General features: G+C 41.3%; 1 protein-coding gene across 4 annotated transcripts in view; it reads left to right on the forward strand.

Moving 5' to 3' along the window:
- The window catches only part of GABRA5 (gamma-aminobutyric acid type A receptor subunit alpha5), a 74,655-nt gene that overhangs the window by 40,246 nt on the left and 6,612 nt on the right, over window positions 1-27,797 (forward strand). For all 4 annotated transcript variants that reach the window (XM_008269750.5, XM_008269749.5, XM_089309250.1 and 1 more), the window contains exons 7-8: window positions 4,904-4,986; window positions 25,129-25,272. In XM_008269750.5, coding sequence (XP_008267972.1) covers window positions 4,904-4,986; window positions 25,129-25,272 — 227 coding nt within the window. The remainder of the gene's footprint in view (window positions 1-4,903; window positions 4,987-25,128; window positions 25,273-27,797) is intronic.

Here is a 27,797-nt window from a genome sequence, read left to right on the forward strand (position 1 = left end):
CTCTTTTGAACTGTGGCAGTCAGCCAGCCATTCCATAGAGGGCTTTGGTCTCGCTCTGTGTGGAGGAGGTTAGTTATACATCAAGGCACTCTACATTTCAAAGTCCCCAAGAATAAAAAGTCTCTTCTTATCTAGAGATATTTTTGAGCATTATAAAAGTATAGGCCACATTTGAAGTGTTTAAAAGCATCACAAATTTAAATTTATTCTCTTGCTTAGACTGGAACAATAGCTATTTGGGGATTTATCTGAATAATACATTCATTTGGTAGATAGTATCTACTATCACAGATGAAGTATACTTTTCTGAGCTTGAGAATTATAATTCTAAGGAGCTCTCTAAAATGGGAATAATCCATGAAGCTCTGATGATTATTGAGATAGTAATTACAGGATCATTGTCTTTTTAAAGTTTTCACTAAGATTTGTTTTTCTTTAAAAGAAGTGGATGGGGGTTTTTTGTTTTGTTTGTTTTTTCCCAAAGAAACCTTTTATTTAAGGAATACAGAATTCATGCATTTTGTAAGTACTTTAGGAATATAGTAATTCTTCCTATCATACCCACTCTCCCACCCACACTCCCATCCCTTCTCCTCCTCCCTCTCCATTCCCAGTGCCATTCTCCACTAAGATTCATTTTTAATTAACTTTATGCACAAAAGACCAACTCTATACTGAGTAAAGAGTTCAACAATTTGCACACAAACAAAAATTGTTCCTCAACAGTCAATGCAATGGCTGTTCAAAGTCATTGCATCTTGAAGTTAATTTCACTCCTTTTTTATTTTTTTTTAGAAACTTTAAGGAAGCATCCAAGAATGATACATCTTTGTGAGCACTTATCCACAATTATAATATAACTCTTTGAGGACACAGGTCCTGCATGGGAAGTTAGTGCACAGTGACTCCTGTTATTAATTCAACAATTAACATCTTTTGTATGACATCAGTGATCACCCAAGGCTCTTGACATGAGCTGCCTAGGCTATGGAAGCCTTTTGAATCCACAAACTCTGTCAGTATTTAGACAAGGCCATAAGCAAAGTGGAACTTATCTCGTCCCTTCAGAGAAAAGTACATCCTTCTTTGATGACCACTTCTTTCCACTGGGGACTCATGAAGTGGGTGTTTTTAGTTCAGGCTAAACTCTGTCCACCTGACTCTACACACACTTGCTGTTCCCCTGCCCATGTATAGGTACACACACACACACACACACGATATGCAAAAAGCAGACTCCTTGAAATATAGTCCTTATCAAAACATCATCTTTAGATGTTAACAGTGCAGTGATCTTCAGAACGTGAGCAATTCTCAGGACCAAACAGTCAAAGTGACACCCACCATGGCAGAAAGAGAGGTCCTGGCCAGGAAAGGGGGAAGAATAAATTAAGAATGAAAAGAGTGTCCGAGGATAGAATAAAATTTCCATGGGTGGAGGGGGCTGCTCTCTGGAGCAGTGGCAAATAGCTGATGTTCCAGGTCGTGGCACCTGCGGATGCCACGTGGACTGAAGCAGAGTACCAGGTCCAGGCAGCAGGGAGAGTGACTAACAATGCGCCAGGTTGTCAAGAACTCAGCTAACAGGACTGGCTTCTAGACAGCCTACAGATTCATGGGAAAATGAATGTTTGCTGGGGTCAGAAATCACCTCGTATGAGCTGTCAAACATCATGTGTCTGGAGAGAAGGCTCTGCCATTGAGACACCATCTCCACATCTACCCTGATGATGGGAAGGGGACCCATAAGGTTGTTAACATGTCAGGAGGTGCAAAGACAAGAGCTGGGCTACCGTCTCCATATTCTCATATGACACCACTTCCAGTGGTGGGTTCACAGGGGAGTCTGGTTACACTATGTCCATACATTGCTGCAAGAGAGGACACAGACCAGCACAAAGAATGATTCCTAATTGGAAGTGTTCTCCCCTCAACTCCCACAGCACATATTTTATTTATTTTCACATTTATTCCTTTGTCCCTGGTATCACAGCTCCATATATACTCCGTATTTCCCTCCTAAAATGTTGCTTCATAAAGAAATTCTAGATTATCTAGGGAGCTCATTGTGATTTTGTCCTCTAGAACACATTTGACTCGTTTAAATTCTGTTTCAGTATTGCTTTACTTAACAAATTATTTAAGCTCACTCTCAACCATATAAAGTGATGGTTCCCTTTGAGTTGGTTGAAGATCACCCTTAAGTTTCTTAAGTCCTGGTTTTCCTAATCTCAGTAAGTAATTATTTACCTAACCTATTTTATAATCTGTATTAATAGCCCCTTTTCATAATTTATTATCAAAGTGTCCATTTCAGATTGTTTATCATGTCCAATAATGTGACAATCAAGCACCAATTAATGGGTCATTTATACAAACACACATATACCCTTATGTACTATAAATAAATATATAACTTTTCAAAATAATGATTATGTAGAGATTTTATTGGTGTTGGAAACACTGTTCTATTGTAAATATAAAAATGACTGAATTGTATACATCAATATACCACATGAAATTATACATGAAATTTTAGTTATTTGTTATTTTCTTTTTTACACTTATTCTGCATTTTCTTTTTTCTGTGAACATGTGAATGGACTTCAAAATGTTTGTGGAAAAATAGAATTGAGATACATTCATTTTGGTACAAAAATATTTTGAAATCCATGCATTGTTCTGTCATAACACATATATTCCATGACGTTTTTTAAATCCCCTCATTTGTGGAATATTTAAAAAATCAATTCCTTACCTAAATGGAGGACTTTTTTTAAGAGCTGACTTCTTTTTAAATGCATTTATTTGTTTATGATTTGGAAGTTAGAGAGAGACAGAGAGAGATCCTCCATCTTCTGGTTCACTCTACAAATTCCCACAAAAGCTGAAGCTAGACCAGACTAAAGTCAAGAGCCAGGATGAACTCAAGCTGGATATCTCACATGAGTGGCAGGGACCCAACTAGTTGAACCATCGCCTGCTGTTTCCCAGGGTGTGGATTAGCAGGAATCTGGAATTTGAAGCAGAGCTAAGATTCAAATCCAGGCCCTCTGATGTAGCATAAAAGCATCCCAACCAATGTCTTAACAGCTATGCCAAATGCTCACTCCTGAATGTGGTGTACTCTACCCATCTGAACTCACAGTCCTTGGTGAATCGCTCCACCCATGGGGGAACTGTCCTTCAAATTCTTCTTCTTGATGAATACACAACTCCCTTCCACTGATACATATTTTAGCTTTATTAATAAAATACATACATTGACTGCTCAGTCTCAGTTGTGTGAATTATGTGCCCAATTTAATATCCATGGATTAGTCTGTTTTAACAGAAGGGAGTAAAGGCAAAATAAATGATTTTTTTTTCATTTTGATCTCATCCCAGGTGCATAGGCAACATCAAGACTTAATGTAATAAAGAATGAGCAATAGCTAATGTGGCATTGAATTATTTACACTACAAATAGAATCTTTACGTGCATTTGGATTTGAATGTTTTGTATATTGATTTTGTTATATGTAATTTTATTTTAAATAATAGAATAACTAAGAAACAAAACATAAGTTCATTAATAAAATTTATACTTGTACCTAATTAGTAAAGTCACTTTACAAATTAAAAAAAAAACCCTATCTTTCTATTTTCTGTTACAATAACAAAATATCTGATCCTGAATATATAAAGAAAAGATATTTTCTCAGCTCACAATTTTGCAGGCTGAAAGCCCAAGATCCAGCAGCTTAATTGATTTGGCGTCTGGCAGGAGCCCTGTAGCAAACTGCATCACAGTGGCAGCAGTGTGTGGGGCAGAGAGCACATGGTGAGACAGAAAACCAGAGAGATACAGAGGCCAGTCTGGCTGCTTTTGTAAGATCCTATGCTTATGAGAATGAACCAGAGCCCTACAAGAACTACATTAATACCTTCTGAGTCTGGTACCCACAGTGACCCAACCATCTGCACACCAAGCTTCCAACAGTTGAATTTCTGAAGGACACATGCAAATCGTATCCAGAACATAACAGCACCACAGTGTGGGGACTCTGGAGATGCACTTGCTTCTTACAAAGCACAGCCCATGGCCATGCAGCAGGTGGTAAATACCCTTAGGGACCTCTGCAGCCAGGGCTGGCAGCCTGAGCTCCAGTCACAGCTGCACCACTGAGTAGCTCTCTGTTTCCTGGTCCAATTTCTTACTGTTCAAACAGAACTGGGATGGTCATAGCAATGCCATTACACTATTTTAATAAAATGAGTAAATACAGGTAAAGCAGTTAACACAGTGTCTGGCATGGGCACCTTAGCTGTTGTGACCATGTATGTTCTAGTTGTGCTGACAACAGTAGTGATTGGTGGTGTTATTATTTGGAAGACTAGACTTGGATTAATAATAACATTAATTAAATTTCACCAGAAAAATATTCTTATATACAAATTCGTTATGGTACAGTTTTACACCACAGACCAATTATACAACCATTATAAGCAGGTTCTCCAAAAAATTTTGGACTGTGCCTTTTTCCTTTATTTGCAATTTTTGAGCTTATAAACTATATGAGAAAATGTGTATATTTTCAGTGAATGTTCTGAGATAATGGGTAAAGAATGGAAAACAAAGGATAAATAATTTAAAGACACTTAAATTGTTTCAGAAGTGATATACGCACACACACACAGCCATAGAACGCCTGAGTAGATTTGATTTACACCTGTTTCTGAATGATGGTCACCTACTACACAGCAAAGGTAATTTGGTGGAGTTACTTTACAAAATTTCTTAAGGGATATTAATGAAAATGGTGAGTAAAATACTCAATATAGCTTTCTGGGACATGGTGTTTTGTTAATAAATTGCCATCATTACTGAGTCATTTACACGTCTTCACTTCCTATTTTTCAGCTTGACCATTTCTGCCGAATGTCCCATGCAGCTTGAAGACTTCCCGATGGATGCACATGCTTGCCCTCTGAAATTCGGCAGCTGTAAGTTATTTTCACAAGTAAGAGCCATGGATATACTTTGGGGTAAATTCCACATTCATTCAGAAGCATTTTGCTCCTGTATACACTGCACAATATGTTGCAGTCTATTTAAGAAGATGGAAGAAAGCTTTGTCCTCACCTATGTTTGTCTGCAAAATGGGAACCTGAACAGCTGATCAGCACACATCACAGAGTAGGATACACAGAGACTGTGAGTGAAGGTTTCTTCCAGAGCCTCAGCTGGCTGTTGGTTCTTGTGTTCACTCCTCAAATTATGAGTCTTTTACTCCAGGAGGGGACCCAATTTTCAGTACATTTTGTTGTATTGTTGTTTATGCTATGTGAACTCACTTCTTATAGAATGTTCCATAGAGCGACGACCTTGTTGGTCATGTTCATAGTGACTGTTCAACAGGAACACTCAACTCTTTAGGGAAATATGTGCTGCCTGAACAAATTGTTCATATCAAAATATATTAAGTATACGCGTTCCCAATTCTAGCCTTAATCCTGGATTCCAGCCATTCCAGACAGCGTGGTAGCATTGACCCCAGTACGTGCTGTCAGCATCATCTCCACTTCTGTGACACTTGGAGCACAGTTGAAACTGATCTACTAATTCTTTCTTTTTACTGTGCTGCTACTATGTGAAATTTTCATTTCTGAAAGCAGAATGTTCTCTTTGAGATAAAGCACCAAAGTTACATGAGTTCCTGGTTTTCTCAATCCTTTGCTGAGTGCTATGAGCAAGGTATTTAGTCCAAGATTCTTTCCTCATTTGCAAAATGGATGAAGCTGTTTTAAACTGGCAGGTAACACTGGTTAAAGCGCTCAAAAACTATTCATTACCCTCACCATCATAAAAGCTCATTTTATTCATATCTCATAATTATAAATTCTCCTTCCTGGATCATTTTTATTCTTAGGGAACTAATATTGTATCAAATATTGTGAAACTTGTTTCTTCTTTTATACTTGCTTAGGATATCTTTTCATATCTTTTTTTTCCCCTAAATTTCCTGTTTTATGACATGCCCAACTTAAGAATTTTTCTGTCATAATGGGGGATATAATCCATTTTTATTGCTATGATAATAAGAAGATTCTAAAATATTCCTGAGGTATTTATTTTTCTAAGTGTAAAATTCATTATTTTTATCGTTTCAATGCTGTCCTTTCCTTTTTAAAAAGCGACACTGCTAATAGAAGAGACCATCGTTTCCCCATTTTGTATTCTTGACACCCTTCAAAATCAGGTGAACATAAATGCATAGATTGCTTTCTAGGTTTTCTATTCTGCCCCATTGGTCTGTGTGTGCTATAGTGTTTTAATTACTGAAACTTTTTAATATATTTTAGAATTAAGAACTGTGATTCCTCCAGCTCTGTTTTTCTTTTCTTAAAATTGCTTTGGATATTCAAAGGCTTTTGTGATTCCATTATGAATTTTCAGATTCCTTTTTCTATTTTTGTAAAAACTGATCATGGGATTTTGATAGGGATTATGTTGAGTCTGTGGATCACTTAAGTAGTTTGGACATTTTGACAATACCAAGAGAGAGGGATATCTTTCCATTTGTCTGTGTTACTTAATGTCTTTCATCAGTAATTTGAAATTTTCTATGTAACATTTCTTACTGTTTTCATTAAGCTTATTGTTAAGTATTTTGTTCTTTTAATGCTATTGTAAATGAGATTTTTAAAAATTTCTTTCTCTCTTTTTATATCATTATGAGAGAGGCAGAGTGTCAGAGAGAGATAACATAGACAGATAGCCCGTCTGCTGGTTCACTTCCTAAATACCCTCAATGGCCAAGGCTGGGAACTCATTCCAGGTCTTTTATGTGGATGGTGGGGACCCAGATACTTGGGCCATCACTGCTGCCTCCAGGATCCTCATTTGTAAGAAGCTTAGGTCAGGATCCAGAGCCTGGACTCACACCCAGGTACTTTGATATAGGGTGCAGGTATCTTAACCAGTGGCCATATGCCTGCCCCTGTTTTTCTAATTTTTTTTCAAAGAGTTCATTGTTCATGTATAGAACAACTGAACTTATATATAACTTATTTTTATTATTTATAATTAATATACAACTAAAATTTGCACATTGATTTTACTGAATTAATTTGTTAGTTTTAATAGTCCTTTTTAAGTTTTTAGTTTTAATAGTCTTTTGTGAAGTCTTTAAGGTTTTCTATGTATAAGATTGTGTGCTATGCAAACAGCACAATTTCACGTCTTCCTTTCTGATTTAGGTGCCTCTTATTTCTTTTCTTTTTTTTTTTCCAGGGGTAAGGAGGATAGAATTGCCCTCACTAAATTGTAAAGTATTATATATAGTGAATCAAAATGAAAAGAGGGAAATCATTTCATTTTTAATTTTTCATCATTGAGTGTGCTATTGGTTGTGGGATTTTCATATATGGCCTTTTTTAAGTCCAGGTGATTTCCTGATGGTCCTATTGTGTTGAAATTTTTAAACAGCATTTACGTATTTATTTATTTACTTACTTACTTACTTGAAAGATAGGGTTACAGAGAGGCAGAGGCAGAGAGAGAGAGAGAGAGAGAGAAAGTCTTCTATCTGCTGTTTCACTCCCCAGATGGTTGCAACCACCAGAGCTGGTCCTATCTGAAGCCAGGAGCCAGGAGCTTCTTCCAGGTCTCCCACGTGGATATAGGGGCCCAAGGATTTGGGCCATCTTCCATTGTGTCCCAGGCCATAGCAGAGAGCTGGGTCAGAAGTGCAGCATCCAGGACTTGAATTGGCACCCATATGGGATGCCGGCACCATAGGCAGCACTTTACCCACTACACCACAGTGCCAGCCCCAAGAATTTTTATCATGAAAGAGTGTTGGATTTGTCAAATGCTTTTTCTGCATCTGCTGAGATGATTGAGAGATTTTTATACTTCATTTTCTTTCTTTTTTTTTTTTTAAGATTATTTATTTATTTGAAAGTCAGAGTTACACAGAGAGAGGAGAGGCAGAGAGGAGGTCTTCCATCCTCTGGTTCACTCCCCAGTTGGCCACAATGGCTAGAGCTGCGCTGATCTAATGCCAGGAGCCAGAAGCTTTCCCCAGGTCTTCCCACACGGTGCAGGGGCCCAAGGACTTGGGCCGTCTTCTAGCTTTTCCAGGCCACAGCAGAGAGCTGGATTGGAAATGGGGCAGCTGGGACTCGTGGCTCCCACATGGAATGCCGGCACTGCAGGCAGCGGCTTTGTCCGCTACGCCACAGCGCTGGCCCCTACACTTCATTTTCTTAATGTGGTGTGTACCTTAGTTGATTTTCATATGTTGTCCTTTGTTTACATTCCAAAAATAAATCTCAGTTGATTTTGATAAACAAAACTCTTAATGCATTTCTGAACTCAGGTTGTTGGTACTTTAATGAGGAGTTTTGAATCTGAGTTCATCATGAATATTGCCTATAGTTTTCTTTTGGAATCTTTGGCTTCAATATCAGAGTAATGCAGGCATCATGAAATGACTTTGAAAGTTTCCCTTCTCTTCAGTTTTTTGGAAGAATTTGAGAAAGGTTGGCATTAGTTTTTCCTTAAATGTTGGGTAACGTTCACTAATGAATTCTTTCAATCCGGGCGTTTTCTATTGGGGATTCAGTCCTCATATTATTAATCTGTTCAAACTCCATTTCTTCATGATTTAGGCTTTGCAGGTTGTCTTTGATGTCTTGCAAGTTATCTATTTCCTCTAGATTATCTAATTTTTTGCATATAACTGTTCATAGTGGTCTCTCATAAACTTTTTTATATCTTGATAGCAGTTGTAATGTCCCCTTTTCATTGCTGATTTTATTTTTTTGTGGTTTTCTCTTACTCTAGATACATATTTGTCAAAATTTTTCCCCAAAAGAACTCAGCTTTGTAGATCATTTTCTATTGTGTTTAATTCTCTGTTTCTGCTCTAGTCTTTTTTATTTGCTTTCTCCTAATACATTTGTGCTCAGTTTATGCTTCTTTTTCTGATTCCTTAAGGTGTGAAGTTGGCCTATTTGAGATCTTTCTTCTTTTTCACATAGGCTATAAATTTCCTTCTCAGTACTTTCTTACATCCCTTAAGTTTCAGTATGTTGTACTTTCTTTTTCATTTGATGCAACATATTCTTTAAATTCCCTTTTAATTTTTTCTTTGACTCATTGGTTGTTCAAATGAGTGTTGTTTAATTTCTACATATTTATGAATTTTCTAGTTTTTCTTCTGCTGTTGATTTCAGGTTTCATTACACTGTGGTTGGAGATTTTACTTGGTATGATTTCAATCTTTTTAAATATGTTAAGATGTTGTTTTTGACGTATCACATTATCTACCCTGGAAACTCTTCTGTGTGCAATGTAGATGATTGTGTCTTCTGTTTGTGGGATGTTCTGTGTGTGTCTGTTGCTCCCAGTTAGTCATAGTGTTAAGTCCACTGTCTTTGTTGATTTTCTCCCAGATGTTCTATGCATAACTGAGAGTGGGACATTGAACTCCTAACATTATTGTGTTGCTGTTTCCCCCTTCAATCTGTCAATATTTGCTTTACGTATTTACTTAGTTTGATTGTGTACATGTATATTTGTACACTTGTTCCTTAGTATACATGGATAATTGATTCCAGTACACCCTGAAGGTCCCTAAATCCATGGGTGATCAAGCCCCTCATATAAAATAGTGCAGTGTTTGCATGTAACTTACTCACATCCTCTTATATACTTTAAATAATCTCTAGATTACTTATAACAACAAATACAATGTACATACTATATACATTATTGTTATATGTTACTGTTTGTAGAATAATGAAAAGAAAAAAATCACATATGTTTAGTACAGATGCAGTTTTTTTCAGAGATTTTTAATCTTTAGTTGGTTGAATTCACGGATGAAGCATATATTGAAATGAAGGGCTGACTGTATGTATAATTGTTATATTTTCCTGGTGAATTGAACCTTTTATCATGTATTGTCCTACATTGACTAGGTTAACATAGGACAAGTTTTTAAGCTTTTAACTTAAAGGTGTATTTTGTCTGATAGAAATATCGCCACCTACTGTCTTTTGTTGCCATTTGTGTGAAATACCCTTTTTCATAAATATTTTCAGTCTGTGTGTCTGTAACTCTAAAGTAAGTTTCTTATCAACAGAATATCATCGAATCTTTTTATTTAATTCATTGACTCTCTCTGTTTCTTCTAATAAAGGAATTTAATCCATATGTATATTTACAGTCAATATTGAAAGAGAAAGATTTAATATTACTATTTTGTTAACTGTTTGCTTTTTGTGTTGTAATTTCTTTTGTCTTTCTTGCTGTAATTTTAAAAAAGATTTCTTTATTTGAGAGGCAGAGTTACAGACACAGAGAGGCAGAGACAGAGGGAAAGGTGTTTCTTCTTATGATTCACTCCTCAAATGGCTGCAACAGCCAGAGCTGAGCCAATCCAAAGCCAGGAGCCAGGAGTTTCTTACTGGCCTCCCTCAGGGATGCAGGCGCCCAAGCACTTGGGCCATCTTCTATTGCTTTCCCAGGCCATTTGCAGGGAGCTGGATTGGAAATGGAGCAGCCAGGTCATAAACTGGAGCCCTTATGGGATGCCGATGCCGCAGGCAGAAGCTTAACCTACTGCACCATAGCACCGACCCTCTTGCTGTCATATTTGTGTTGTGTTAATTTTTTATATCATACTTTTTAAAAAATTATTTATTTATTTGAAAGCCAGAGTTATAGAAAGAGAGGTAAAGAAGGAGATAGAGATGACAGAGAAAGATATCTTCCATCATCTGGGTCACTCCCCCAGATGGCTAGAATAGCCAAGGCTGGAGCCTGCTGAAGTCAGGAGCCTGGACCTTCACCTGGCAGGGCCCCAAGCACTTGGGCTAACCTCTGCTGCTTTTCTCAGACCATTAGTAGGAAGCTGGACTGGAAGTGGAACAACTGGGACACCAACTGGTGCCCCATCACGGGTGGTCGGTTAACCTACTACGCCACAATGCCAGCCCTTGTAATATGCTTTGTTTCCTTTCCTTGTCATCTCTTTTTTAAAAAGATTCATTAATTGATTGATTTGAAAGTCAGAATGACAGAGGTAGAAAGGATAGACACACACATACACAGAGAGAAAAAGAGATCAGTTTTCCACCTGATAGGTCACTCCCCAAATGGCCACAATGGCCAGCGCTTGGACTAGGCCAAAACGAGGAACTGGAAACTCCGTCAAGAGACTGAACTGGCACTTTGATATTGGAAATTAGTGCCACAGGTGATGGCTTAACCCACTGTACCACAGCGCAGGCTCCAGTTCTTTTTCTTTTGTGTAACCTCTGTAAGTATCTCCTTTGTGGTTACTAGGTGGCTTATGTAAAATATAGGTATAGCAGCTTATTTTATACCAAATCATCTTCACTTACACGCAGAATCTCAGCACTTTTACTAACCCCTTCCCACAAAATTTATGTTACTGATGACATAGTTTCTATCCATTTGTCTTGGGTATCCATTAATGAATTTAAATTTTAGCAATTTCCAATACCTTTTTCTTTTGACTTTTATATTAGAATTAAATGTGACTTACCTACATTGCTTAAATAATAAAGTATTCTGTATTTTTTTTCAGGTACTCACCAACACAACCAAGTTCTATACTGTTTCAGGGTACTGTGCTGCTGTTCAGCCTTATTTCAAATTGAAAATACCTTTTAGAATTTCTTGTAAGGCAGGTCTAAATGCAATGTGCTCCCTCAACATTTCTCCAGGGAAAGTCTTTTATCTCTCTTTCTTTAAAAAAAAAAATATATATATATATGTATATGTATATGTATATATATATATATATATTTGAAAGGCAGATTTACAGAGAGGAAGAGACAGAGAAATCTTCCATCCTCTGGTTCACTCCCCAGACCCAGATGACCTTATGGCCAGGGCTGGGCCAGGCTGAAGCCAAGAGCCAGGAGCTTCATCCAGGTCTCCCACATTGGGGCAGGGGCCCAAGGACTTGGGCCATCCTCTGCTGCTTTCCCAGGTACATTAGCAGGGAGCTGATTGGAAGTGGAACATTCAGCACCCACATGGGATGCCTGTGTTGCAAATGGCAGCTTTACCCACCACACCACAGTGCCGGCCCCCATTTCATTTTTGAAAAACAGTTTTTCCAGGTGTAATTTTTTCTTTCAGTACTTTGAATATGTGCTCCCATTCCCTGCTAGCCTTCAAGGTTTCTGATGAAAAAAATCCACTCACTTCAAGGACATAAGTGTATATTACCACTTTCAAAATTTCTCCTTGTCTTTGACTTCTGGCAATTTGTAATATATCTTGCTGTGGGATTCTTTGGTTTTGCCTTATTTCAGATCATCTGGGATGCCTGGATATGTTCATGTCTTCTCAAATCTGAATATTTTCAGTTATTATTTCTTCAAATATGCTTTTTTGTCTTTTTTCTCTTCTTTTGATACTTCATTGTGGATATTGATCAACTAATTGTATCTCTTAAGTTTCTCAAGTTTCCTTCTCTCTTTTCATTCTCATTTGTTTTTGATCCTCTAACTGAATAATTTCCAATGATCTATTTTTAGGTTTGTTGATTTTTTTTCTTCCATTAGTTGTGCTCAATAGTTGAGCCCCTGTGGTGAATTCATTCTTTCTTTTTCTCTCTCTCTTTCTTTCTCTCTCTCTTTCTTTCTTTCTTTCTTTCTTTCTTTCTTTCTTTCTTTCTTTCTTTCTTTCTTTCTTTCTTTTGACAGACAGAGTTAGACAGTGAGAGAGAGAGACAGAGAGAAAGGTCTTCCTTCGGTTGGTTCACCCTCCAAATGGCCACTACGGCCAGGAGCCAGGTGCTTCTCATGGTCTCCCATGCAGATGCAGGGCCCAAGCACTTGGGCCATCCTCCACTGCCTTCCCAGGCCACAGCAGAGAGCTGGACTGGAAGAGGGGCAACCGGGACAGAATCTGGCACCCCAACCGGGACTAGAACCCGGGATGCTGGCACCGCAGGCGGAGGATTAGCCTAGTGAGCCGCGGCACCGGCCAAATTCTTATTACAATTATATTCTTCAACTCTATGATTTCTATTTGGTACTGTCTTATATTTTTTGTCTGTCTTGAAATCTAACTTGATTCATGTGTTGTTCTGACTTAAGTGAACACCTTTATGATGGTTGTTTTGAATTCTTTGTTTGGTAAACCATAACAGTCCATTTCATTGAGGCCTGTTTCTGGAGATTCAGTCCTTTATTTTGGGGAATGTATTTTCTTATTTCCTCATTTTCTTTACTTTGTATTTTACAATACACATTAGATAAAACATCCACTGCTCCCAATCTTCATAAGCTGTTTTCATATAGGTGAAGGCCTTCACCAACCTGCCTGGCCAGAGATTCCAGGAACCTGTCCAACCTTGGTGCTAGTGCAATTCACTTTCTTTGTTCAGATAGCCTCCAGGTGTCTAGGCTATGCTGGGTCCCATCAGCAGAGACGTAAAAGCGTGAAACCAGTTCCTCAGGAAATCCTCAGGAAAATTGGATTGCTGGATGCTCTGCCCATCTCTTGCCTGCCCCAGGGAGAAAGTGGAATGTGTGGCTATTCGCCACTAGCCAAAGAGATAGGCTATAGCATGTAGTAGATCATTCTACTGTCTCAGTTCTCCTCAGCCTCCACTGGCTAGAATATCCCGGGTCCCATCATGCTGCAGGGCAGGCTGGACAGAAGCCAGTCTTCTGAGTAGAGAGCGCCTGGAAACATTGGGACATTTTACGCATGAGCTACTTCTTTCATTGCCAGGGAAAATCTGGGAGCTGACCCATGGGGAGGTCACAGTATCTGTTCTCCCTGGCCCGAGGCCCTTCCCTTCGCTTTGTTCTTAGCTGCCTCTAGGTTTCCTAACTCTGCCAGTTCCCTCAGCAGCAGGTGAGAAGTGAAACAGAAACCTGTCCCTAGGAAAGCACACTGAGTGGTCCTGGGACATTGGATTCCTGCTCCGCTGTTATTGGGAAGAGACTCTGGATTCAGTCAAATTTAGAATGCTAAAATTTGTTTTACTTGATTTTATATTTTTATCCAGGTCATTTGGCTGAGTCCGAAAATCCAAACCAGGTCTTCCCTTGACAGGCAATAGCTGGAATGTCAGGTGCTTTTTATCTTAGTTGAGCTGGCAAGTTTATGCTCCAGGTAGGAATGTGCATAATGCAGGATGAGTTCAACATTTGGTAGATGTTATGTACACATGCAGACATCAGATTTGGGACTCTCTCTCTGTTACTATTTTCTCTTGAGGATTCTATGTCTCATGGTCCTCCTGTGCTGCGCTGACACTCCAGCTTCTTCCCTTTGGTTCTTCAAAGAAGAAACACTGAGGGGATCCTATTTGAGCATTCTTAGTGCACAGCTCTGACTCACAATTTTACATAAGAAGCCATTCCTTCTTGTAAGTGTCACCTCCCCTCCAGTTTCTGCCTGTACTTGGACCCTTTCCAGTGCTTTCAGGGAGTAATTTTTTATACGGTGTCCAGAGTTAATAGCTATGACCTAATTGCTGCCACACTGCCGTTCCTGAAAGTGATTCCAAGGGTTTCAAATGTTATATTGCTGTCACGTCAAATGGATGTGTAGAACTAAGAGGGGTAAGTGTGTGTGATGAGACAAATGGTAGGTTGGGTGGAAGTCATTTTTTTCAAACTGTGATCTTCAAATGTTGTAGAAAGATTAAATGTACATTTATTTGGGGGTAAATACAATGGAAGGTGCGGGAGTCACCTGGGCACCTGGCAATAAGGAAGCTTCTGGGGAAAATCCCCAGAAATAAGGAAACCATTGGTCACTTCTGGGGTTATCACCAGGATTTATTTAAACTACCTGCTTCCCTGGGGTGGCTGTGAGCATTATTACTTGAGACAGAGAACTCCCTACAGATCCCTAAGTTATTTCATCTGGGAATTACTGATTCATTTCCTGGCAGAATAGTTATCCCTGTCCCTTGAGGAAATTTAGAATGATGTTTCTTTTTCTATATGAAAATTATCCTTTTGATTTGATAAAAAAAAAAACACTAAAAAAATCAAAGACTGTTATTTTTTATCATTGGTTCAAAACAATGGGGTACCCAGATGTAATGGCAATGGTGTGCTGGGGAGGCCACATGAAAGCAATTTGGGAAGAATCACACAACACAAACCTTCACTAACTTATCTCATATTTACAATCTACCAACTGCAGCTTAATCATTTATCACATTCAAGCTAAATTATTCATCTGTTGGGATCTCTTCACTTTCTATATCCAATGAATTGATATCAAATACATAACAGAGAACCAGAAGAAACACTTTTTGAACACAGTAGAAATTTTGAACTGTGCCAAATTTCTAATTATCTGCTTGCTATTGTAAAACCAGATTTTATTTGATTAAAGTATGGATGATTTATTTTTATTGGCTATTAATATCATTATTGTAATGCACAAAGCAATTAGAGGATTTTGTTCATGTATTATGTTTGCATTCAGTTGACCAAGAGCTAGAAAATTGTGTGATTTTCACCTTGACTCAGTTTATGTGGCGTCAGCTCAACACATAATAATTTTAAGAAAAGAAATGTTCTTTCTTGTCTTTCATCTTCGGGATTTACTAAAAATAGATGCTTGGCCAAGTTGTTCACTTAGACCAGTGGCATCTGAGCATGCAGAGGCTAAATGTGATAGTATAATGAGTTTCAAATTACCCAATTCAAAAGTTCTCTGCTATTAGGAGACAAAGGAATGCAAATATGTGTCGTTATTCTAATGAGCCACATGCTCTGGTTTCTTTAATACAGAGCTGAATTAACAAACATTTCTGTTATTGCTATAACTACTCTCAAGAATACAAGCAGATACTGAAATTCACCCTAGGACATAGAGATATTTCCTAGTCCATAAGGAAATCCGTATAGATAATGTCATGGCTTTCATTTAGAAGCAGGTGCTTAAAAATATCAAAACTATTTAAAAAGAAAAAAAATCCTTAACTTTTTTAGTTCATGTAGAATGATGCATTAAATATTAGATGAAATCCTGAGATAACATCTGGATTCATTAAAAATAAATTAGAACTGGAATTTTCTTTGATAGATATCCAGTAGAGAAAATTTCTGGACATTGGGGGTAAATCTCGCTGTAGTGAGCTGTTAGTACATGAAGACATGAGAAATTGTGACTTTATTATTGAAAGTGTCATCCCTGGTATGTAACACAGCATGAGTATGAATGACTGAACATGGGTCTCTGAAAGCTGGAATGTTACAGCCTTTGAAGTCTTAGAAAACACTCAAGATTTATTTGTATTGTGTCTGGGTTTTGATTGTTTAACAATCACTTTGATGTATTAGTTAACCTTGGATGCTTGTGCCTTCCTAAAACCTAATCCCTAATGTAATGCTATTAGGAGATCACACGTTACTATAAGCAATCAGAGAAACAAGGCCACTCCCTCAACACATTGTTTGGGAAATCTGAGGCCTAAAGTGATGGTTTGTGGGGTGGTTAGGTCAAGAAAGTGGAGTCCTCATGAGGGGGAGGTGTGCCCCTATAAACGAAGATCCAGAGAATAATCTTGTCTTTTCAATGCCAGAATGGACTAAGGGAATTACTGTTTAACAGATCCTTTGAAGGCTATCTTAGTCTGTTCAGGCTTCTATAGTAGAATACCATGAATTAGGTGGCTGATAACGTACATTTAACTTGTGTTCTTCTGGAGCCTGGAAAGTCTAAGGTTGAGGCAGACATATTCAGTATCTAGGGAAGGCCTCCTTCTTGATTAATAGGTTTCTTCTCACTGTGTTCTCACATGGCAGAAGAGGTAAGAGGAATATCTGAGGGTGAATTATGCACTTACGGGCATTAATACATCCATGGGATGCCACCCTGATGATCTAATCACCTGCTAAAGGCTCCACTTCCTAATGTGGTCATATCAGGTGTTAGAATTTCAGCATATGAACTTGAGGTGAGAACAGAGCATTCCATCTGTAGTATTTTTTTCCCTGGATTCTCCAAATCCCTCTCCTTCTCACATATCCTGCAGGGAGCACAGCAATGATGTAGGGTAGTACATTGCAGCGTGTGTCTAAGTTCTGCAGATGCAAGTGGCTCCTGCTTTGCGTTCTTCCGTTGTTTTAAGCATGGCTGACCAGTGTCTTTTTCCAATAGACATTTGGCCACACCTCTATTGTTCTCTCCCAAACAGGCTTTCTCATTCCCTTGAAGATGAATCAGTTGAAAACTGTCCAGATATTTCAACTGTTGTTCACCTCCTGCTTAGAAATTTCATACTTTAAGTCATTTCTTCTCCACTTTACTATAAGGCCGGGAACCAGGCCATTCCTTCAACACTTTGCTTAGAAATTTCCTTAGCCAAAATTTTAATTTCATCCTTGCAAGTTCTACCTTCCATAAAACACTAGCACATGAACACAATTTAGCCAAGTTCTTCGCCATTTTGTAACAAGGTTTATCTTTCCTTCAGTTTCCTTCCAATAACATGTTCTACACTTTTGTCTGTGATCTCATTGGAATGGACTTTGCCATTCTTTTTCCTCCAAATGTTCTATTCAAGATTACTTGGATATTCTTTTTAAAATATATATATATATATTTATTTATTTGAGAGGCAAAGTTACATAGAGAGGTCTTCCATCTGCTGGTTCACTCCCTAAATGGCTGCAAAGGCTAGAGCTGGGCCAATAAGAAGTCAGGAGCCAGATTTCTCCAAGTCTGCTGCATGGGCGCAGGGGCCCAAGAACTTGGGACATCTTCCACTACTTTCCCAGGCCATTAGCAGAGAGCTAGAGTGGAATAGGAGCAGCCAGACATGAACTGGCGCCCATATGGAATGTGGCATCTACTATGCCACAGCGCTGGCCCCTACATGAGTATTCTCTGAGAATATTGAGGCTTTCTCCTGAACCCTTCTCTTTTCCCCTGGGCCCTCACCAGAATTCTACCTTAAACAGTCAATTCATGGAAATGTAGGATTTCTCTTTATAAAGATGCATTTATTTAGTTGAAAGGCACAGTTAAAGAGAGAGAGGGAGAGACAGAGAGAGAGAGCCCCATATACTGGGGCTTTCAGAGCTGAAGTCAGGAGCTTCATCTGGGTCTCCACAGGGGTATCAGGGGTCCAAGTACCAGGACTATCTTCTGCTTTCCGTGACGCATTAGCTGAGAGCTCGATGGAACTGGAACAGCTGAGACTTGAACCAGAGCTCGTATGGGATGCCGGTGTTGCAGGCAGGAGTTCACCTGATGCACCACAACACCAGCCCCAGTGTAGGCTTTCTCTGGAATATACCTCAGAGCTCTTCCAGACTCTACCTACAACCCAGTTCCAAAGTCACTGCCACATTTTGGGGTGTTTGTTCCAGCAGCAGCCCTGCTCTTCAGTACCAGTCTTTTTTTAGTCAGGCTTCTGTGCAGAATACTATACATTGAGTGACTTGTAAACAACAGAAATTTATTTCTCATGGTTCTGGAGACTTGGAAGCCCAAGGTCAAAACACTGACAGATTCAGTATCTGAGGTACTCACTGCTTCCTGATTCAACAACCACACCTCTTGCTATGTATGTCCTCACATGGTGGAGGAAGTAGGGTACTTCTCTGGGTCCCCTTTTATAAGGGCACTGATTCTGTTTATGACAGCTCTATTCGCAAGATTGAATCACCTCCTAACGTCCCACCTACTGATATCACATTCAGAAGTAGTTCTCAATGTACACGTTTTGGGTTGACACTGGATTCATCTATAGCAGGCGTGTTAAGCATTCATCACTCTGCTAGTTGCAGTGAGGAACACAGCAGCATAGACCATGATCTGTTCCCAAGGAGCTGATGATGGACACATCTAGATAATTGGGCTAAATGCTTTTGTGCAGCTGAAAGCCATTTGTAATTCACAGACAGGAAAGCTCATTGTGCGATTCGTGTTTTGACCTGAATCTGGTAGGATTTGAATAGAAGGAGGCATGAGAGAAATAAGGACAAAACACAAATGACCACTGATTGATTGGTGTAGGTGTTGAATGACAGGAGAAGTCCCCAGTGAATTAAGCCAGTCACAGAAAGACAAATAGTGTATGATCTCATTTGCATGTAGCATCTAGAAGAGTTATTTCATAGAAACAGTGGAGAATGGGTTGTTATAAGAGGCTGGCAGGGAGAGGGAAGGATGGGGAAAGGGAAGGTGTGGTCAAATGATACAAAGTTTCAGGTTGGATGGGAGGACTCCATTTCAGTGACCTGTTGCACTTCATGGTGCCCACAGTTAATAAAAATGAATTGAACATTTCAAAATTGATAAAATAGTTTTCAATGTTCTTACCAAAAACATCTTAAATTGGTGAGGTTATGAGTACAATAATTAGCCGGACTGCACATTTCTCTAATGGACACATACATCAAAGCATCTCATTGTACACCATACATATGCACAATTGTTATTTATCAATGAAAAATTAATTTTTAAAAGAAAGAAGCTTCATTTGGGGAAATTACAGGATGATTGTTACAACTCAAACACAAAGGGCTACAAATATGAAAGTGTGAAGTAGCAGACAGAGTCCATGATGTATTATTTATCAGGCCCAAGAAAGATGGATGAAAATCCCCATCCATGGGGGTGAAACCAGCAGCCAGGAATTCCTATGAAATAATTACAAGTGATCAGAGCAGAGAGCAGGTGGTGACCAGATTAGAAGTGGATAAACAGGATGAAAGATGGACATAATTGAAAGAAAACAGAAGGATTTTAGGACCAGGTGATTTGGGAAATCCCGATTTTAATGAGGAAATTGGGAGTCATTGGAAGGAGCTGCTGGTTTGAAGTGAAAAAGTGAATTGGTTTATGAAAAGGTAGAGAATTATGTGGGAGATTTCCTCCAATCCCTCTTGGCTTCCTGCCCTGCTTTTCAGTTGTTTCTGCAAAATCCTTTCTGCTGGGAGAGTGGCAGTCCTTTGTCCTTTGCCAAGTTACCTCTCAGTTCATCCTGGGCAAGGAAAAGAGTGTGGCAACATCCTACTGATCTAACTTTATCTACTTAGTTTAAAGCAGGGATATTGGGTATCCATTAGGCTGTTAGAGATACCACATCTATATATTTTTATGTTTGGTGAAGATTTAAATTTTTATTGGGCCATTGATGTGTCAAATATTGACTGGTTCATCTCGTGAGACTGAGTCGGGGGGTGCTGAGTGGCCTGCAGGTCTCAAAGGAGGAATGTGCTGAGGTCTTATGAAGTAGTTACTATGCTTATCCCTGCCGGGGCTTAGAAGAGAGGGGAAGGCTAGAGACATGGGTTTCCAACAACTGAAACCCTGGACATTTTCAAATCACATCAACTCTAGTTACCTGTTACATTTTAGTCTGCATGTCCTCATCATCGTAAGCAGTTCATGCACAGAGCACTACAGATTTCCTACCTAGTTATCAACAGTTCCCATGTGTCCCCATGCAGCCTGTTAGACAAAGCTGACCACCACTCTCACAAATTTGGTTTGCTTTTGACCAAAAATCAGAAAATAAATTCAAATAGAAAGATCTTTTCACAAGAGAAGATTTGACATCAAATAAACATCCTTCTTAATATATGGTTACATTCATTGTAGCTACTACTTACTAAGCATTTACTGTGTGCCAGGCATGTGATATTCATGGATATAATTTGTCCTCACAGCACCCCAGTCTACACATGGAGAAATGGAAGCATAGTTCTCAGGTTGTACAAAGTCACTCTGGTAATCAATGTCTGAGTCATGCTGTCCTATTTAATTCACAGGGAAAAACTCATGGCTCTGAACCGCCTTGTAGATAAGAGGTCAGTCACACCATCAGCACTTCCTGCTCAGGCTTCGAAGTGCTAGAAGAAGACAGAAAGTGTCAGTCCTGGAGAAGAAGCCTTGAGGCAAGCAGTGGTGAATTCCCAAATTGTTTGTGAGGGAAAATGTTACAGACCCTCTCGATGGGCTCTGTGACATACAGTCAGACGATGGTGAGCTTGTGTTTTCCGGAGCTCTAAAGCATGGCAAATCATAGCACAGCAAACCTGATTGCCTCACTCACTGTTGTCCCAACTAAAAGATTGGATGCCACATGTAGAAGTTTGTGTTTGTTGCTAAATGACTGAGCTGAAATGGACATGACTAGTCATTTCTTCCCACCCTAAATTTGATGAGGAGAGCAGAACCCAGCATTGTTGAATTACATGATCACAGCCACACTGCTTCTTGCTATTGTTATTATTATTAATGCTATTAACATCACTGATACAATAAGTCACTTAATACAGTTTGACAAATAAGATCATGTGTCGATTTTAAATAGCATTCGTGTGTCACTGTGATTTCAAGTAACTTTTATCTACTTATAACTATTGTATTGGATACTCACTGCAAGTGCAGATGACTCCCAACTTGGGATAAGGTTATGTTTAGGTGAACTCATAGCAACTTGAAAATATAGGAAATAAAAAAATATAGTAAGTATGCTTGACCTACTAAACATCAATAGCTTAAACTGGCTTAAATTAAATGTGTTTCAGTACCTTATATTAGACTACAGTTGGGCAAAATCATATAACACAAAGCCTGTTTTATAATAAAATATTGACTGTGAGTAACTTACTGAATATGTTACATTTTAAAGTACAATATGTGTTGCTTGCCCTTGCAATCCCATGGCCAGCAAGGAGCTACAGCTTGCTGCTGCTGTCCGGCATCAGGAGAGAGGATTAGACTGTGTGCCACTGGCCCAGAAAAAAGATTCTAAGTGCAGTTCTACTGAATGCATATTGCTTTCTATGCCTTTATAAAGTCAAAAAATCCTAAATTATAAATCAGGGCCATTTGTACTCTGGACAGTGCGAAAGGGATTAGGAGGACTCATGACTGAAAAGGCAGTAGGTTAACAGAGCTGGTCTCTGCCCCAACCTGCAAGCCCTACAGCCTTCCCTGCTGGCTTGCTTCCCTGGCCAACATGCCACTCGACCTCAGAACCTAAGGAAAACCCATGGGTAACACTGTGCCATCTCAGTGCTGTTGTGAGAGTGACCAGCAGTGATGCACTCAGGAGGGCGGATGGGGGAGGTCAGCCTGCACACCCGCCTCTGTGGCTCTCTGACTCTACAACTCCCATCTGTGTCTTCGCTTGGCCTCTCTCCAGGCCTTCAGAGGGGGCACCTGCACCCCTAGACCTCTGCCACTCTCCAGAGCACCTTGGGTCTTGAATTTTCTTCTCCCTTTGTATCACCTGCTCTCTACCTCCTTTCTCTTTCTTGCTGAGCAAACTTGGCACCAAGTAGTCAGCTCATGTGTCCTGTGTTCCATCCTCTTTCTAGGGAGACCTTTCCTAACTTCCAGAACTTTTTTTCAGTCACTAAAACCTACTGCCTCAAACTTTGAGTTCCTTTGTGAGCTTCCGGAATCCTGCTTTCCAACCATTTATGTCTTCCAAGAGTTGTAGTAGCCTATCTTTCTTCTCTTGGCTAGAGGTAAGACTCACAGTTCCCCTGCCGACTTGGAAATGGAATAGAGGGATTGTTAATTGATAATTATAACCCTCCTCCCTGTGACTGTGGCCACTGGGGGAAGCCGGCAGCACAACACAGGAAACTTCCCTGGTATGAGGCAGATAATCTAGGGAGAAAATACAGAACAGGTGCATAGGACTGCAGGCGCACAGCCAGCCTGAGCCAGTCTGGAATCACAGGGAAAAGGAGCTTGCTCTCTACCTAGAGTACACTGCCTCATTACCAGCTCCTGTCTGCTCCACACTCAACAGCCCAGCTGGAATCCAGCATGGCTGCTGAAATCCGTGTCTGACAGCCACAGCCATTCATTACGTAGGGTTCTGAACCATTTACATAATACGAAAAAAGATAAAACTCTCACTGCCATTTATGTGGAAATCAGGGAGCCATCAGATAAACAGAATATGCACAAAATTGCCAATGGTCAAAGTAAAGTAGAGAGCCGCATCACCACAAATGGCATCTCCCCGAATAGAGGAGAGAAATTATAACAGAATGCACATGAATTGGGAGAATGCCAATGCTGTCCATGTGAAAACACCTCTATATTACATAAAACAGAGGGTCATGCTAATTTAAAAAAGCACACTTGACAAGAACACCACTCAGCATCCCCTGCAGTATGAGCTGAGTATAGCATCAATTGCTATACCCGCATTTACACTATTTACTTCTATTTAATATCTTACCAATGTTCAGGCCAAGATTAGAGTCATATCACTCATTTTCCTGACTCTGACTCCACCCTGGCCCTACATCCTCCAAAGTTGGCTGTCAGGTGGCCATCGCTGTGGAGCAGGATGGCCTGGGTAGTATGAGTCTGATCTTTTACCCGAGGCCAGAACCTTCTTGGATCTGGCCATCTTAGTGAGCACAAGAGCTTCTTCTTCTCACAGCTCACCTGGCATTCATTTACCAACTAGAGGAACCTTTCCTTTAAAATACATCCCTAATTTCTTCTCTCCACTTCTCACTGTCATTGTCTCTCTCCTGGATTATTTTAGTATTGCCCCACCCCCTTATGTCCCTGGTCCACCTGCCTTTCGTTCTCCCATCTTGGCCAGAGCATCAACTAGCATAAGCCACATATTCACTGAAACACCACTTCCACTATATTCATGACTCAGAAGAAAAATTAAAGGCCTGACCATAACCTTGGGGTTCTGCTTTATCTGATGTGCCCTTTGCCGTGCCTCATTGCGTGTCTGGCTTCTCTTCAGGCATCTCCGGTATGCTCCTGCCTCAGGACTTTTTCACTTACTTTCCCTTTGTCTGGGATGGTCTGCCTCCTAAGGGCCACCTGACAGCTCCTCCACACCCCCTGGATCTGCTGAGATGGCCCTTATGGTACCATTCCATTTAAAATGGCACCTGTTCCTTCTTCCTAACTTGTGTTTCTGTTACTGTCATGTCATATATATTACGTCTTACAGGTAATGTTTGTCTTCCTCCTAGAGGGAGTTTAGTTTGTTTTCCATGATACCCATTTTAATTTTCTGTTGCTGCCATGACAGATTATCACAAATTTAGCAGTTTAGAATAGCACATCTGCTATGCTACAGCTCTGTAGGCCAGAAGCGCAGAGGGCTGGGCTGGTTCCTCTGCCCTGAGTCTTACAAGGCCCAAATCAGTGTCATCAAAGCTGTATCTCCTCTGGAGGCTCTAGGGGGTGAAACCCCTTTGAGGCTCATGCAGGTGGTTGGCCGAATCCCATTGCATGTGGCTGTGGAGTTGCATTCCTTATTAGCTGACTGGCTGTCACCTGGGATTCATTCTCACCCCTCAAGGGCCCCCATACTCACTGGTTCATGGTTCCCTTCTGTCTTCAATGCTGGTAATATACAGTGGAGTTCTTTCTGTATGCCTTGAATATCCCTGTCTGGATCCAGCTGGTGAGGGGTCTCTCTGTGTTTTGGGGACCAAGTGATTGTGTGGGCCCACTAGGATAATCCAGGATCATCTCCTGATTATGGAATCCATCACCTTCTTTCTATTCTGCCAAGTGCCTTTTGTCATGCAAATAACTGTATCTATGATACCAAGAGGTACAGGTTCTACCTGCCCTGCCACCGTCCCACCAAGGACAGGGCAGGCAGCAAAGAGTTTAGAGTCCTGGACACCCTTGTCTGCTGCTCCAAGTACTCTGTGCATATAAGTCATTATGTAGGCCATGGAGTCTTAGCAGGGCCCTAAGAAGCAGGTGCCGCAATCACCCCGTTTTACAGGTGAAGAAATACACAGAGAATAAGTGACTTGCCACGATCACGGAGTGAAAGAGACCCATGCATTCTGGGCTCTGAACTGATGCTCTCCTTTGCTTCCTGCCACGCACTCTAAAGAGAAATCACATCTCAGGAATCACCAGGAACCATCTTATGAGCATGCAGACCTTTTGCAGTGGGGTGGAAGGACCTAAACCCAGTGGTGTCTGCCCTGGTCTGACCGCTCTACACTACTCTTTAGGTCCCATACATTGACTTCTAAACTTTTCTGTCCTCTCTCATGCTTCTTTTACCAAAACCTTTGTTTTTTTTCCAGGCTGGGAATGATTCCATGTTTATGCCACTGTGTCTCTTTGCCCTACAGATGCATACCCTAATTCTGAAGTCGTCTATGTCTGGACCAACGGCTCCACCAAGTCTGTTGTGGTGGCGGAGGATGGCTCCAGACTGAACCAGTATCACTTGATGGGACAGACAGTGGGCACCGAGAATATCAGCACCAGCACAGGTAAGAGCAGCCAGGTACCTGCAGGACACCACACCATGAAGGAACTCAGGGCTCCTGACCCCTTTCTGCACCAGCCACACACAGTGCACCCTGGCCAGCTATGCTGTCCTTGGAAACACAGGGCACAGCTGTTGTGAGTCTGCCCAGAAGCTGTGCTCCCTGTCAGGCCCCTCCCTGCAGCTGCCCACAGAAGCACCAGCTGCTGCGACTGGCAGCATTAAAGCGGATGTGAGGCATTAATCTGCAGAGCATTTGCCACCCTGTGAGCAGGTCCTACCTGCAGCCCACGAGGACCTGCTTATGTAACAGCCCTGTCCAAAGCACTGACACACAGGACCGTCTCTGCAGAAGAAGCAATGGCTTCCTGCAAGCACTCCCTGTTACCTGCTCCCTGCCTCCTGTTCTGATCATCTCAGAGCAGATTTCCCTGGGGTTGAATTTGGGAAAGTGCAACTAAGCAGCATCAGAGGAATAGCTGAGGTGGGACCAAGAGGGAAGCAGATGCTCTCAATTCCAAATGTGAAGACGGGATGGGGTGGAAGTGCAAAGAATCAGATGAGGATGACCTCCTGAGCCTTCAAGTTACACAATCAGATGCCTCCAGGCCCAGACCAAGTAGTGAGAAGGCGGTGCTATGGGGGGGCCAGGGCATTTCAGGGCTTCAGACAGGCTGCACTGCAGAAGACAAAGGCCCAAAGGAACCAAGGGATCCCTGGTGGCAGAGGGAGCTCTGAGCCCAGTCCTTAGGGAGCCCCTGGCCAGTGTCTCTGACTGTCAGCACGGTCCCCTGAAACGGACATTTGGTGCACCTCCACCCCTTCTTGCACAGGCACCTGCATGCAGCCAGGGCCCTGCTGACCATCCCTGCGTGCTGGGCACCCCGGGTGTATGTGAGAGAGCCTGGGAGCACTGCGTCTCCATTTGGTTACCACGCTAAAGGGAAAGGAAGAGCAAGCGGTGTGATTTTATGGAACGGAGGGAAAGGAGTTTGGGGTTGTGAAGAATTGTGGCAGTAACAGAAGACGTTACAGTTCGCAGTTGCTGCATATGGCTCTCCAGAAATTTATAACCGCTGTTTCTGCCCCTATTTATATTCTAAAAAGGCAGGTTTCTCAGAAAAAATTACCTGATTTTCCTACTGCAAACTCATAAAACAAAAGTAAAATGAATTAAAAGTAGCAATTTCAGGCCGGCGCTGCGGCTCACTAGGCTAATCCTCCCCCTTGTGGCGCCGGCACCCCGGGTTCTAGTCCCGGTCAGGGTGCCAGATTCTGTCCCGGTTGCCCCTCTTCCAGGCCAGCTCTCTGCTGTAGCCAGGGAGTGCAGTGGAGGATGGCCCAAGTGCTTGGGCCCTGCACCCCATGGGAGACCAGGAGAAGCACCTGGCTCCTGACTTCGGATCGGCACTGCGCGCCAGCCGTAGCAGCCATTTTGGGGGTGAACCAATGGAAAGGGAAGACCTTTCTCTCTGTCTCTCTCTCTCACTGTCTAACTCTGCTTGTCAAAAAAAAAAAAAAGTAGCAATTTCAAACCTTACTTAAAGAAACTTCATTTCTTCAAATGTAAAGCTCCAGTTCTAGCTACTAACCATGCCCCTCTCCCTCTCTTTATCCATGCTTCTCACTCCCACGTTGGAGCCTGTTTGGCCCCTCTCTCTACTGTCACCTGCTGAGGGTCTTGGGAAAGATGTGCCCTTCCACTGGCAGTGTGTCTCACGGTGCTGCTCCTTTTCTGAATGAGGGCAGATTTTGCCACAAGTGATTGTTACAGTTTCTTTGGCTGGAATGTATGATGTGTTATGAATAAAGACCCTCAGAAAAACAGCCTCAAGATGGCCTTGCTAAGCCATGGGCTTTGCTTTTCACAGTAAGCATCGGAGCCATGTCATCAGCTCTGAACATTCCAGCACTCTGTCCATGCACATCTAATCCATGAGCTTGCACCAGAGGTCCGCATACACGGAGAACTTAATCCCGTTCTCCCCATGTTCACATGCAGCCTGCTGCCCGGTCACTCCATCCACTCCTTGCAATGCAGCCAAAGAATGGTTGTCCTCCCATCAGCTCAACTCTGCCTCCATGTCTCAGAGCATCCAGGGGTGCACAGTTCAAGTCACAAGGAGACTCTGGGACAACACTCCTCATTTAACCAGCCATCCACCCACCTCAGCTCCTTACCAGTTAACCATCAGGACAGCATTGTTCTCAGCGATGAATGGGAGGTCCCCGCTTGCCTTCCACACAGCCAGGCAAATCCAGATAAGGCACTTGGGCATTGCCAAGGAAATGCCCCCAGTCTCAGAGAACAGAGGTTGCCCGTCTCTCTGGTGGGTGGCAGAAAGGAAGAGCGGCCAGGGTCAGTGCCTCCTGAGCTGCCGTCCTCTCCCTTCTCCCTGCAGCGGGTGAGCACACGGCCTGTCACCCGAGGAAGAGTGGTCCTTCCACCTCCCTGGAGCCTCTGGACTGGGTACAAGGAGGGAGTCTGTCCTCCCACAACAGGGCTCTTTGATATCCCGAATTATATCT

The sequence above is a fragment of the Oryctolagus cuniculus genome, chromosome 12 (genome assembly GCF_051225735.1).
Source record: "Oryctolagus cuniculus isolate XC-2025 breed Fujian yellow rabbit chromosome 12, ASM5122573v1, whole genome shotgun sequence".
NCBI lineage: Eukaryota > Metazoa > Chordata > Mammalia > Lagomorpha > Leporidae > Oryctolagus > Oryctolagus cuniculus.